The sequence below is a fragment of a genome, unplaced genomic scaffold (genome assembly GCF_019419815.1).
Source record: "Pyrus x bretschneideri cultivar Hongxiangsu unplaced genomic scaffold, Pyrus_bretschneideri_v1 Contig14, whole genome shotgun sequence".
NCBI lineage: Eukaryota > Viridiplantae > Streptophyta > Magnoliopsida > Rosales > Rosaceae > Pyrus > Pyrus x bretschneideri.
This window is the reverse complement of record NW_025999435.1, coordinates 4097445-4110294: the sequence shown is the minus strand read 5'-3', so window position 1 is coordinate 4110294 and position 12850 is coordinate 4097445. Positions and strand designations below refer to the sequence as shown.

At 33.7% G+C, this 12850-nt stretch overlaps 2 protein-coding genes across 3 annotated transcripts in view; one reads left to right on the top strand and one right to left on the bottom strand.

Annotated features, from left to right (window-relative positions):
* Window positions 1–6321: 6321 nt before the first annotated feature.
* LOC103957708 (transcription elongation factor SPT4 homolog 2-like) overlaps window positions 6322–12850 on the top strand; it is a 57384-nt gene continuing 50855 nt past the window's right edge. The window contains exons 1-5 of one of the 2 annotated variants that reach the window (XR_007256669.1): window positions 6322–6482; window positions 6584–6675; window positions 6771–6826; window positions 7203–7264; window positions 7988–8126. Coding sequence is in view for 1 of the 2 variants with exons in the window: in XM_009369902.3 (XP_009368177.1) it covers window positions 6390–6482; window positions 6584–6675; window positions 6771–6826; window positions 7203–7264; window positions 7988–8038 (354 nt within the window). In the remaining variant the exon portion in view is untranslated. Of the gene's footprint in view, window positions 6483–6583; window positions 6676–6770; window positions 6827–7202; window positions 7265–7987; window positions 8247–12850 lie in introns of those variants that run through there. The other variant, XM_009369902.3, reaches the window with a different exon arrangement.
* LOC103957728 (endochitinase EP3-like) lies at window positions 11583–12691 on the bottom strand. Its single transcript, XM_009369904.3, has 2 exons — window positions 12326–12691; window positions 11583–12168 (listed from the first exon to the last, which is right to left on the bottom strand). The coding sequence occupies exons 1-2, from the start codon at window positions 12627–12629 to the stop codon at window positions 11768–11770; spliced, it is 705 nt and encodes a 234-aa protein (XP_009368179.2). The 5' UTR covers window positions 12630–12691; the 3' UTR covers window positions 11583–11767.

Genomic DNA, 12850 nt, shown 5'->3' with positions numbered 1-12850 from the left:
TACCCTTGCATGTTAAACTATGAAGTCTTATTTCGAATTACTAGAGTTACAGTTTATGTAGTTGACACGAATCTCACTAAGACTTCAGAGGAGCTTAAGAAAACTGCCTCACACCTGAAGATGGAATTTGAGATGAAAGATCTTGGGAAAACTTGTTTATGCCTTTACCTAAAGTTGAAGCATTGTTCTGACGGTATTTTGGTCTACCAGTCGAACTACACCCTGAAAGTGTTACTTTTGAGTATACCTTTGATCGGTCAAATGTTATATGCAAATGATACCCTTGAAGAGGTTATGGAATCCAAAATTCCATATCTAAGTTCAACTTTGCACTTTATTCTTCTTAGCTCATTGTATTAAGATAGGACATCTCCTTAGATGTTGATCTACTGCTAAAGATATAGCACCGTGCCTACACGCAACCACTGAATTGGTATTAAAGACGTACTCTAAAGGTACTACGAATTTGGGCAAATCTCAACGCATCTCGAGCGAATCTAACCCCCTTGATCCTTGAAATGATGCTTGCCTTGTTATTATACTGACACTAGTTACTTATCAAACCCACACAAGGTAAAATCCTCAAATGGTTATGTCTTTACCGTTAAGGGATATCATAATATCTTGGAGGTCCACCATATGACCTTAGTTGCGAAATCTTTGAATCGTTCCAAGACTCACCTCACTTCACTACACCACAAGTGAGACATGGTTAGAAGTTCTTGTTGAGTATATTCAAAGTTCTTTTTGTGAATTTTACTTTATGTATATACTAGAAATGCCATTGGGAAGGCATAGAACCAATTGGGTGGATTTGTTAGTTATCAAATTGATGTGCATTGGATGTGCATAGCTGCATAGGTGGGATAAAATGCATCGTCATCACCCTTGGGTACTTGGTTGTGTTGGACAATATCGTTGAATGCAATATGCTTTCTTATGTAGCACAAACCTTGTTATTGATAAATCTCTTGTATATAAAGTGTGGTTGGTTGGAAATGTGAATCATTTTGCAAATTTAAATTTCTTGTGAATGTTATATTAAGAACATGTGTTTTAATATAGTACAAAACCATTACTAAAATGCATGTAATACAATTCAAAATATAACCATTTGGATAGCTGTATGTTGTAATTAACACCCATTTTGGTGCGTATCTCTTCAGAGCCATTGATCCTAATATAGACACATAGGATTGGTGTGCATATGAGTATGAATGACACCTTCAAATATAGCCACTAAAAAGAGGGAGAATGAGATATTTTGAATTTTAAAAATAACTATAAAATATAAAAATGTTGTATTATTCATATACACACGAATGCAATATTGGTGGTGTTTGTAACAATAAAGACTTCTACATAGGACATGTACTCTTATTTAGTGGTTATTTGGTGGCAATTGAGGTTTGTCACTAATGTAAGTGCCCACTCTTTATAATAGACACCAATGAAAAGGATGTCTTTTAGCCAAAATTCTAGTAGTGTCAAATGCCGCCACCACCTAGCCGCAATTATCATCGAATTACAGATTTCATGTAGCCACCTCATTCTTCTATAAATAGGAGCAATGCTCTTGTTTAAGAACGTCCTAGAAAAGAATTAGTTTGCATGAAGTGCATGCATTATGAGTTACATAAAAAAAGAGAAAGGTGGTTGATATCAAGGAGCTTCCTCAAGTTCTTGGAGCTTGGCACTTAGGATGGGATGGAACACAATGTTAGGCTCTAAATTTGGCTAGTTTAATTATTGCTTTTGTATATGACAATTTGGTGTGTGTGTGTGTGTGTGTGTGTGTGTGTGTGTGTGTGTGTGTGTAATATATTTTTTGTTAGAGTAATGTTAGGGAGACTAAATTTTGTAAAATAAATGACAAGTTAATGATTAGATTATTACTTAAACGTTGATAAATGTGCTCATTTCCTATTGGTGACACATCATTTAGTTTGCAAATTTAGTCTACAAATTTAGTTTCCCCAACATTACTCATATTGTTATGAATGTGATTTGGTTTTGAGAATTGGTTTATTATGATTATCATTATTGTCTGGAAAACAAAATGAAGTTTTGATAATTATTGATAATTTGAATTTCTGATTGCTATGTGGAAAAGGAAATAGAATCATTTGACAACTACATATCTCCTCAGATGAGAAGGAAAATCTGAAAATTATGGTAGTGGTTAGTACCTTTGTGTAGTTGTGTTTGACCCTTGGTAGGTATTAGGTCTCAGCTCAATATAAATTGCACATGGTCTTCATTGGGTACGTAATTCAAGACTGACGACAAAGAATCAAACAAAATGACTAACAAAAGTGAAAATTTTGGGTGACTAAGTTACGGGTATTAGTTTATATAATAGAACTTCTAAATCACCACTTGAGTGGTAAAATATATAGAATGGGACAAGCGTGCAGATCTACTTGTTCTATTATATGAATTAACAAAAATAGAAAAGGCTATGCATTGTATTCAAGACATTTTGGTTATGCTCTTAAATGAATTGTTTGTCAATTTAGTTTCTTTTCTAAGTTCATGTGAATATCAAGATTGGGTGTGCCACTTAGGAAGTATTTGTGATAAATCAAATTTTATCATATAATTGTATGCTTTAAGATGCATAATATATAATTAATGAAATCCATCAATTAATGATCAAAATAATTTTAATACTTTGTAATTGTCCAATCATAGCAGCTGTCAAATCAGGATTCTTTGAGTTTTCACGAATCACCGAATTGGCCGCTCTAATTCCCCTTCCTTCTTCAGTATTGGTGCTTTATAGCATATTTCTACTTTAGAGAGTTCCAATGACTATATCAATAATTAGCCCATAGGAATTAATTAATTATTTAAAATAATGTTAAAATAGTTAGCATTAATTATAAAGAGCCATTGGAGTTCATTTCTCGGTCCTTATTTAGGAGCTTCTGCATGAATTCCTATCTTACGCGGTGGCTAAGGAGCATTATTGGAGTTTTTTTTTTTTTTTTTTAAATCCTCCCAAAATTCTAGTTAGGAGGTCATTTAGGGATTCAATTAAAGATGCTTTTAATGGGTCAACAGAAGCATTACACGTTAAAAGAGATTTTTTTTAATTTTTTACATGTCATATGAACTTATACACTTTTTCTTTTAAATTTATCAGAGGAACCAAAATTTTAACTTATTTGTCATATCATTTTGCAGAAACCAATAGTTGTTATCTAACCACGAGCTGGTGACCCAGTGGTAAAAAACGGATTACGAGGCTTCCTTCAAATTAAAAACTAGTGATATTGGGTTCGAACCCCGCTGCTGGTATGGAAACCAGACTTGTGGCTAGGAGGAGGCTGAAATGTCTCTGTGAGTCTTTTCAGCCCCCGAAAATGATGGATAACTGTGGCTTGCCACCAGTTGTCCCCCTTAAAATAAAAATAAAAATAAAAAAATAGTTGTTATCTCAAAATAAGTCTTGTGTTTAGAATTATTTCAGACTTTTGAGCACCTTTCACAGTTGTTTTTGTTTAGAACACTTCCAGTGTAGGCCCCCCAGGGCAATTGTCTATTGAATCCCCTCTAGTGAATAGTAACTATCTTTAATGAACAGTAATTGCATTTTGCATCTCCACCCCTAAACTAAATAGCCATGACAATAGGCAATAAAATATTAGTATTTTTTATTTTATAAAATAATAAAAAAGCAATTTTATTTGTAATTTCGTATAGGATTTTTAATCCATCTTGTTGCACCACATGTCATTATCCGAAATTTGACACACCCCGATCCCAAAATTCCCTGAATACCAAGGTAGGTACGAGTTGGGCGACACCTGAGGGTGACGAAAGCCATTTATTGAATGCAAATGCTGAGAACAAGAAATAAATAAAACTTATAAATTTAAATGAATATGTATTTCAGGAACGTGTTGGATAATTTTTGGAGATAGATTTCGCTAAATTTACATAAACACACCAAATTAAAAGAAAAAAAAACACACTAAATGAACTTAAGTTTCTTGAGCTTGTTTCAATTCCCACTAGTACTCTATCAAGTCAATTTTCCGGGCTTTGTGATAGTATAAGGATTGAAGTGAAGTATATCGTTGAATAAGCCTTTCATTGTAACGTCCATCCCTTTCTAATAGCTCATGTTGCACGGGTTCTTCGGTGACGTCATAAGCACAACATATTTGTGTTTTGGAAATTTTAGGAATTTTTGTTAATTTTTTACATTTTTTATTAAATTTTTATTAACTTAATTAATTTCTGATGTTGGATTAAAGACAATTTGAAATCCAACCCTCCAAATTGTGCCACATGGCACAACGGTAACATATCTGATCTTTTTTTAATTTTTAAAGGCGAATAACGTGGACCATTGATCTAGAATCCAATGGCTGATATTGTGCCACATCATCTAGCTGTTGGGGGAGGTTTGAATTTTTTTTTTTTTTACTATTGGAAACCCAACGGTCTAGAAAAAGTATCCGTTGAAATCCAACGGCCTTGAGCGTGCCATGTGGAAGTTAATGATTGGAAGTTAATATTAGGGAGACTAAATTTATAGACTAAATGACATGAAAGTTAATGATTGGAAGTTAATTTTGGAGTAATGTTAGAGAGACTAAATTTGTAGACTAAATTTTCTAAACTAAATAACATGAAAGTTAATTACTTAAATGTTGATAAACATGCTCATTTCCTATTGATGACACATCATTTAGTTTACAAATTTAGTCTCCCTAGCATTACTCATATTGTTATGAATGTGTTTTGTTTTTGCGAATTGGTTTATTATGGTTATCATTATTGTCTGAAAACAAAAAAGAAGAAGTTTTGATAATTATTGATAATGTGAATTTTTGATTGCTATGCGGAAAAGGAAATAAAATCATTTGACAACTACATATCTCCTCAAATGAGAAGGAAAATCTGAAAATTATGGTAGTGGTTAAGATCTTTGTGTAGTTGTGCTTGCACTTGGTAGGTATTAGGTTTCAAGTCAGTCCAAAGTGCACATGGCCTTCATTGGGTACGTAATTCGAGACTAACGACAAAAAGTCAAACAAAATGACTAACAAAAGTGAAAATTTTGGATGACTAAGTTACGAGTGTTAGTTTATATAATAGAACTTCTAAGCCACCACTGCAATAGTAAAATATATAGTATGGGACATAGGGGATGTGCATATATATCTACTTGTTCTATTATATGAATTAAAAGAAATAGAAAAGGTTATGCATTGTATTCAGGACATTTTGATTATGCTCTTAAATGAATTGTTTGTCAATTTAATTTCTTTTCTAAATCCATGTGATTATCAAGATCGGGGTGTGCCACTCAAGAGTATTTGTGATAAATCAAATTTATCATATAATTGTATGCTTTAAGATGTATAATCCTATTAATGAAATCCATCAATTAATGATCGAAATAATTTTAATACTTTTTAATTGTCCAATCACAGTAGCTGTCAAATTGGGATTCTTTGAGTTTTCATGAATCACCAAATTTGCCACTCTAATTCCCTTCACTCTTTAGTATCCGTGCTTTATAACATATTTCTACTTTAAAGAATCTCAATGACTATATCAATAATTAGCCAATAAGAATTAATTATTTATTTAAAATAATATTAAAACAGCAAGCATTAATTGTAGAGAGCCATTGCAGATCGTTTCTCAATTCTTACTTAGGAGCTTTTACATGAATTCCTATCTTACGTTATGGCTATGGAGCATAATTGGAGATAACTATTATTGTTTTTTTAAATCCTCCCAAAATTCTAGTTAGGAGGTCATTTAGGGAATCAAATAAAGATGCTCTTAATGGGTCAACAAAAGCATAACACGTTGAAGGAAATTTTTTTTGACATGTCATATGAATTTATACATTTTTTCTTAATTTACGATGAACTAAAATTTTAACCTATTTGTCATATCATTTTGCTGAAACCAATATTGTGAGGCTTCCTTCAAATTAAAAATTTGAGATTTTGGGTTTGAAACTCGTTGGTGATGTGGAAACTAGACTTGTGGTTAGGGTGGATAACCGTAGCTTAATTTTGGGATTTTCATTCATATCGATAAAAAAAAGAAAGTTGAAATATAATAACTTGAGGGGTGTGCTATTCACACATCTCTTTTTACTTCTCACATCCTTTGTTAATTTCTGTCCATTAATCTTCTTCAATTCATCTGATCTGACTGTCGAAAATTAAAAGGATGTGTAAGAAGTAAAAAATGATGCGTAGATATCACGCCCCTAACTTTAATATTTCTAGAATAATCTTGAAGGAAGGTGGGGAACTAATATGTTCAACTATAAGTTGATATTATTAGCAGTCAATTGTACGGAAATTGAATCAGATAAATAGAAAGCAGAATTATCTGAAAGAAAGAGAGAGATGGGAAGCGTACAACCAGCCCAGATACCCACGAGCTTCGGCCACGAGCTTAGGGCTTGCCTCCGTTGCCGCCTCGTCAAGACCTACGATCAGGTTAGGGTTTCCCTTTTTGCTTTCCCACTGATTCGATTTACGAATTTAAGAAACAAATGCAATTAAAGATACGAATACAAAATACAAAATACAAAATGCAGTTCAGAGAATCAGGATGCGAGAACTGCCCATTCTTCAAGATGGAGGAAGATTTCGATCGTGTTGCCGATTGCACCACCCCCAATTTCAATGGGTTCGTCCTCCCTCCCTCCGTACTACGTTTCTCTCGCATTTTCTCTGTTTTTTCTCTATTTCTTTAATTTGATCGATGCATCGCTTGGATTGCAGGATTATTTCAGTTACGGATCCAACTAGGAGTTGGGCTGCAAAATGGCTTCGACTTGGTATGCTTTTTTTCCTTTCAGCTCGCATTTATGCATAAAAACTCGTTACAAAGTTATTTAGTTCTTTCCAAACTATTGGGTTCATGTGAAATGTTGGGTTCATACAAATATTTTCTGCTCTCCTTTCGTTGCCCGTTTTACGTTTCTTTAGGTTCTGTTTTGATTTTCATAGGCATATGTCATCTTGTATAGATTGTTATGTCTCTTATTTGCGTTCTTTTAACACTAGCTATGTCAGTGGATTTAACCCTTAAGCTTCTAAATTCCGCTCTGCTTTGTTTGCTTTGGAGCATTTTCAATGCTCTAGATTATGCATACAACTTTCCATTTTATATGTACTTATCAGTAATTTGATATAGATTTTAATCTTTTACAGGAAGATTTGTACCTGGTGTTTACACTCTTGCTGTTTCAGAGGTTCTTTCAGAGGATTTGCGGGTAATTCAATATCTTTCCGATGTATCATACAAAGTTCCAGTGTTCCTTAGTGGACAATCATACTTCTACCATTTCTACGATAATATATGGTCGATCAATAAATCTATGCCATTCGAAATTCGATCTATGATGGCTTTTGGGTTGGCATCCTGTCCAATAGCTAGTTAGCTACCATATTGTTCAAACGAATGAAAAAGTCTGCCATACAAGACATTAGGAGTAAGGGAATTGAAGTGTACTTAACAAATCAGTCAAATACGACTAGCTTTTGTATTATGTTCTTTTTATCACTGGTTGAAGTCGAAAACATAGGAAAATAAAATACCCTGACGAGACACTATGATTTGGGTTTTGGACATTAAGCTGTTGTTTGAGCTCATGTTTGTTCTTTTATTTGCCAGTCTGTGGGTCGTAAAGCATATAAAAAAGAATCTCTTTTGTTCTCTGTTTTTTTAATACCACAGATTCTCTGTAGTTTATACCTCAATGGCCCCATTCATAGTGATGGTTTCATTGATAGAATTACCAATAAAGCAGTTTATAAATCCTTCTCTAGATCCTTCCAATCTTGTTACTTTGGGAATAGGAGCTTCAACGGAATTACTGCTGATTCTTATCATTTTTTGCCTATGGGTTATGGTTCCTTTTTGCCTGTTCTTTTTCATTGATCAATCACATTATGTCTCAGCTGATTTGAATAATTTTTCTTTTCTCGTTTTGCAGAATTTATGTGAAGATGAGCAGGTGCAATACGTACCACCCAAACGTGTGTGAATTTGACCAAAAGAAAAGAAGGTGCATGCGTGTTCTTTTGTCAGACCAAAACAAAGCCGTGGAAAACTATGTAGAAGCAAATACCTTGGTATGAAAACTGTTGGTGGTTTAAAGTGAAAGTTTCGTACGAATTTCTGTTATAGTATCGAAGCAGCTTGTAAGATATTGTTAGCATAAGAAGTAATAATTTAGTCTGAAATTTTCAACATTTCTCTTCTTTTTTTTGGTATGTGATCAAGGTCCTTAGTAAGTAGGGTAAATACATTTCCGGTTATTGTATTTTGACTTAAAATCGTCTTCTGTTCACCATGATTCCCAATCCCCCTTCTCTTACCCTCTCTCCATCTGTTGCACCACTGTCGCCACACCGGATGACCAGCCCCAATAGTTATTAGCCTCAACCACCACCAGCCGCAGGTTACCTAAGCTCCCGCTGCCCTCCCTTTTAACATGCTGTAGTGTGTTTTGGTCTTATTATTTCTTAGTATTATACTGGAGAGAGGACCATGAAGAAATAGTGTGGCAGGCAGATCCAGTGGCTGTTTGATTGCCCAGCTTGTTGCTGTTGGTGATCTTCGGTTCATATATGATGTTTGCCTTACTCATCTGAGTGTCCTTGTTACAGAGTTGTTTTTTAGGCAGTGAGAAAACAAACATGGGTAAATGATTGACTAATATTTTTGGGTAATTAGCTATAATGGAAAATTTTCAAGCTTTAGTTATTGAAATAGAAATAAAGAAGTGAAAGACACTAATGACAGGGGCGGAAGGATGAAAATGCCTAAAGTACCCTTGTGAGAAATTTTAGATATTGCTGATACGTGTCGATAGACTATTGAGATAGTGTAGATATTGTTGATACGATGTTCATATTGATGTCCTTGTATAGATATAGTATTGAGATGTCGTAGATATTGAGTATGTCGTCTTGGTGTTCTAACAATTTTGTTGATATTGTTGTAATAAAGCTAGAGATAGATGTCATTACGGGTTGGTTATGTCGTCGATAATTTCCATTTATCTTCTCATCTTCACACTCATCTCTGCAACCAGAAAGGAAATCCAGTGTCCCAACATATTTTCTTGGAACAGCTCTTCACCCTTTGAAACGCAGGATTGTATGTATGCCTGGCCAATGACATGAGTTGTCCGGTTATGGTGTCGGGATTGAAATGGAGAAGATAAGGGTTGATACTTTGGTCCCCGTAAATATTTCGGCAAACAAAGAAGACACAAGCATATATAACAGAGACCAACTCACCACTTAGTATTAAGTTCTAGAGTGGTATTTTTCTTCACTTATAAGTGAGAGATCTTAGGTTAGATTTTCGTGAAAGGCAAATTTGAATCACATTATTGCTAACTTATTGCGAGGTTTAACTTATTCCTTCATCCTTTTATTGTAGATATATCGTTTGTTAAAAAAAGAAAAAAAAAATAAAACAAACAAACAAACAAAGGCCAATTCTCGTTGTTGTCTAGATCGTCATTTTATAAAAGTTTCTATATAGGTTTGAATCTTGTAATAACGAGTTCAATACTGCTTTATTCTTCTCACTCATTAGTGTAAATATATTGAAAAGGTGATTTGAATTATGTATAGAAGGAGCACTATAGCCAACTTGACTATGCTTAGATTTACAACTCACGCCTATACTTAGACTTTAAGCCGGCGTAGCAGGTATCCTGTTTGAAGACCAGATCATGGTCCAAACTGCAATTACAAGACCATATCATGGTCCAAGACTACGAGCCACCCGCGGCCACAGGAAACAGGTGGCCCAGCTATGCACTGTATTTATGGTTGTTATAGGTCAATTTATTATGACAGAATCTTTCATTCTTAATGTAAATATATAGTTGTATTAATAAAAAAAAAAGGAAATATTTTTCGACTTCAGAAAGATTACTAACAGATGAATAAAAGGTAGTTGATGGGTTTATTGATGCATGTTTGGATGTGTTTTTATAATTACTGAAAATGTTTTTGGTGAAAGTATTTTCGAGTTCCAAAAGCATTTCAACTACATTTGAGAAGAAGCATCAATTATGTATTTTGCATGAAGCACTTCAAGTTATTTTCCAAAATTCTTTTGTATTTTAACCAAGAATTGGGTCTAAAAATCCTTTCATTAAAAGTGTTCTCATAAAAACACTCTTTTACACTTAGAAACATCTCCAATCATGATTTTTATATTTATTTTACATCTTAGAATGTCCATATCGTCCTTGTATATTAGTCATTATTCTTATAACTTTTCAGGCCCAAAATGGTGGATAACCATGGTTTATAATCAAATATCTTTTTTTTTTTTTTTTTTTAAGAAAAAGAAATACCACCCATATTCTAAGTTCGCTCCACCACGTAATCTTAATTTTATCTTAATGTTTAATTGTGTGAAAAGACAAAATAGCACATATTATTTCAACTTTTCAACTTATGATAATATTTTTATTGAAAACTAGATTTTAATCATTAAATAAGATGAAATTTAGAAACATGTCTTATACAAGATTAAAAATTGATTTTAGTCCATAGACTCTATTTAATGCTAGCATATATATATATATATATGTATTTACTATCTCTCTTTTCTATTTATAATTTTATGGTGTTCAAATTAAATTTTATGAAAACATTATAAATTTTAATTCTCATCATGGTAAGTAATGTATACAAGAAAATATGTTCGTAGAGATTTTTTGTTACACTTATGTTTTTGCATATTTTCTTATGTGCCACTAAATCATTACAATATATTTAGGTACAAACATTTTGGTACACTAGGTTAGTATAATATGTTTAGGTATGAACATTTCAGTAGAGTAGTTTAGTATAATATATTTAGGTATCGACATTTCGGTACACTAGTTTAGTATCATATATTTAGGTACGGAATTTTTTGGTATACTTATGTTTTTGCATATTTTCTTCTGTGCACTAATTCACTACAATATATTTAGGTACGGACATTTTAGTACACTAATACCTGTGTTTTCTAGAATTGCATTCAGCATGGATGCTTTGTTGGGAGCTATTAACTTTCTAGAAACACAAAAAAAATACACTTGAAAACCCTTGCTTGTAGTGTTGAATCAAATTTAAAACAATTAGATTTCAAGTTAAAGTTTAGGGTTTGTGGGTGTGGCGTGTTGGTGTTTAAGGGCATTTAGGTAACAAATGAGTTGTTCTTAGAAAAGTTAAAATTCAAATTTTTTAACTAAGTGTAAATAAAATTTGGGGCGAACTTAAGTAAATTATGGTGTTTAAATAGAAAAATTCAAAAAGCATGGTGGCTTTGACCATTTTGGTGTGATTCTTTGTATTGGAGAAAAAACAATTGGAGTCAAAACTCGAATGTTAGAGTTTTGACAATTTGTCATGTGCATTGTTGGAGTAAACTCTCAAATATTATTGTTGAATAACAGTTTTATATAAATCAAAGAAACGGGGATTGTTTATGATATGAATTGCAATGGATCAATGGTTGATTCTCAGGCATAAAAAGAATTAATTATAGGATTATATTTCAATCAGATCATATGTGAAAGTGGCCAACCTTCTGAGCACGATGATCTTTATTTTTGTAAGTTATATGGTGGACTACACAACAGGAGGTAGCCCTCTCCTTAATTATTTCATAGGGCTTGGAATTCATTTATATTCTTTTAGGCTGCATTATTTATTCATTCGAAGCATACAATTAAGCTGATAATTATAATTATAATTTAGCAAGAGAGATTAGTGCCAGGATCAACACCAAACTGGGAGCAATAATCAGTGTAATAGTTGACACGGGCTTGAACTAGGTCAGGCCTTTTACCATCACATTCCACAGCACCATTAATGGCTCGAATTGTGGCTCCAAATCCTTGACTTATAACAGGACGGACATTGGTTATCCAATACCACAATGCAGTCTTGAATGCAAGGACGGGATCGGAGGCCACGGATTCAGGTGAGTTTAAGCCGTCAAAACCAATACTGTTTCCAGCAGCTCCATAGTTGTAGTTCCATGTTAGTTGGAGAGGTCCACGTCCGTAGTACTGTTTGTTAGGGTTGCATGGATAATCTGTTCGACTTGTATCGCAGTATGTGCCACGATTTATCTCTTCTATGTAGCAGAAGTCTGATAATATTTAAAGAAGAATACAAAACAAAGATTTAGTATAATTGCACGTTAATTAGGACGTTAACTACTTAATTAATTCAACTGTATCTCTTTTGTTTTGTTTTCATAAACATTATATAGTTGGAGGTAAAAAGAGTAAATAGGAATATCTTACGGCCAGTCTCATGGGTGACATGAGCAAAGAAAGCTGCAATTTCACGTTTGGAGTCATCCGCCGAACCGGTCCTGCCAAAGTCGGAATACGAGTTCACAGCATCAAGAAAAGATTGCCGTGTGTAGAAGTTCTTGCCAGCACAATCTGCAGCAGCCTGGTTGATGATCCCATCGAAGAATGCTTGAGTGACAATATCACCCACCGCAGCTTGAGCTGTTACACTTGTGGGCAACAGGGCTCCTGCTGCAACAAACGCCACTGCAATGAGGTTTAGGAGGTAATTGTTTCTAGGATAGATAGCCATTTTTTCTTTAAGGAACTAAGGGCCAATGAAGAAGCGAGCGATGATATGATAATGAAAGTTGAGATGGTTGGACATATTTATAGGCAATGAAATTTGCAGCTAGGGTTTCTAGAAATTTATATTGTACTATACATGAATTCTCTTGAGGACACCTATGGTTTGAAATTTCAATGGACCGCCATGGTCATGATTTCCAAATTGGCTGCTGTTCTGATGGTCAA

Bases quoted from the DNA above. Each gene is read 5' to 3' on its own strand.
- LOC103957728 (XM_009369904.3), bottom strand. From the start codon at position 12,629: ATGGCTATCTATCCTAGAAACAATTACCTCCTAAACCTCATTGCAGTG. The intron at 12,169-12,325 runs GTAAGATATTCC...AAATATTATCAG, and splicing joins TGTCACCCATGAGACTGGCC to ACTTCTGCTACATAGAAGAG.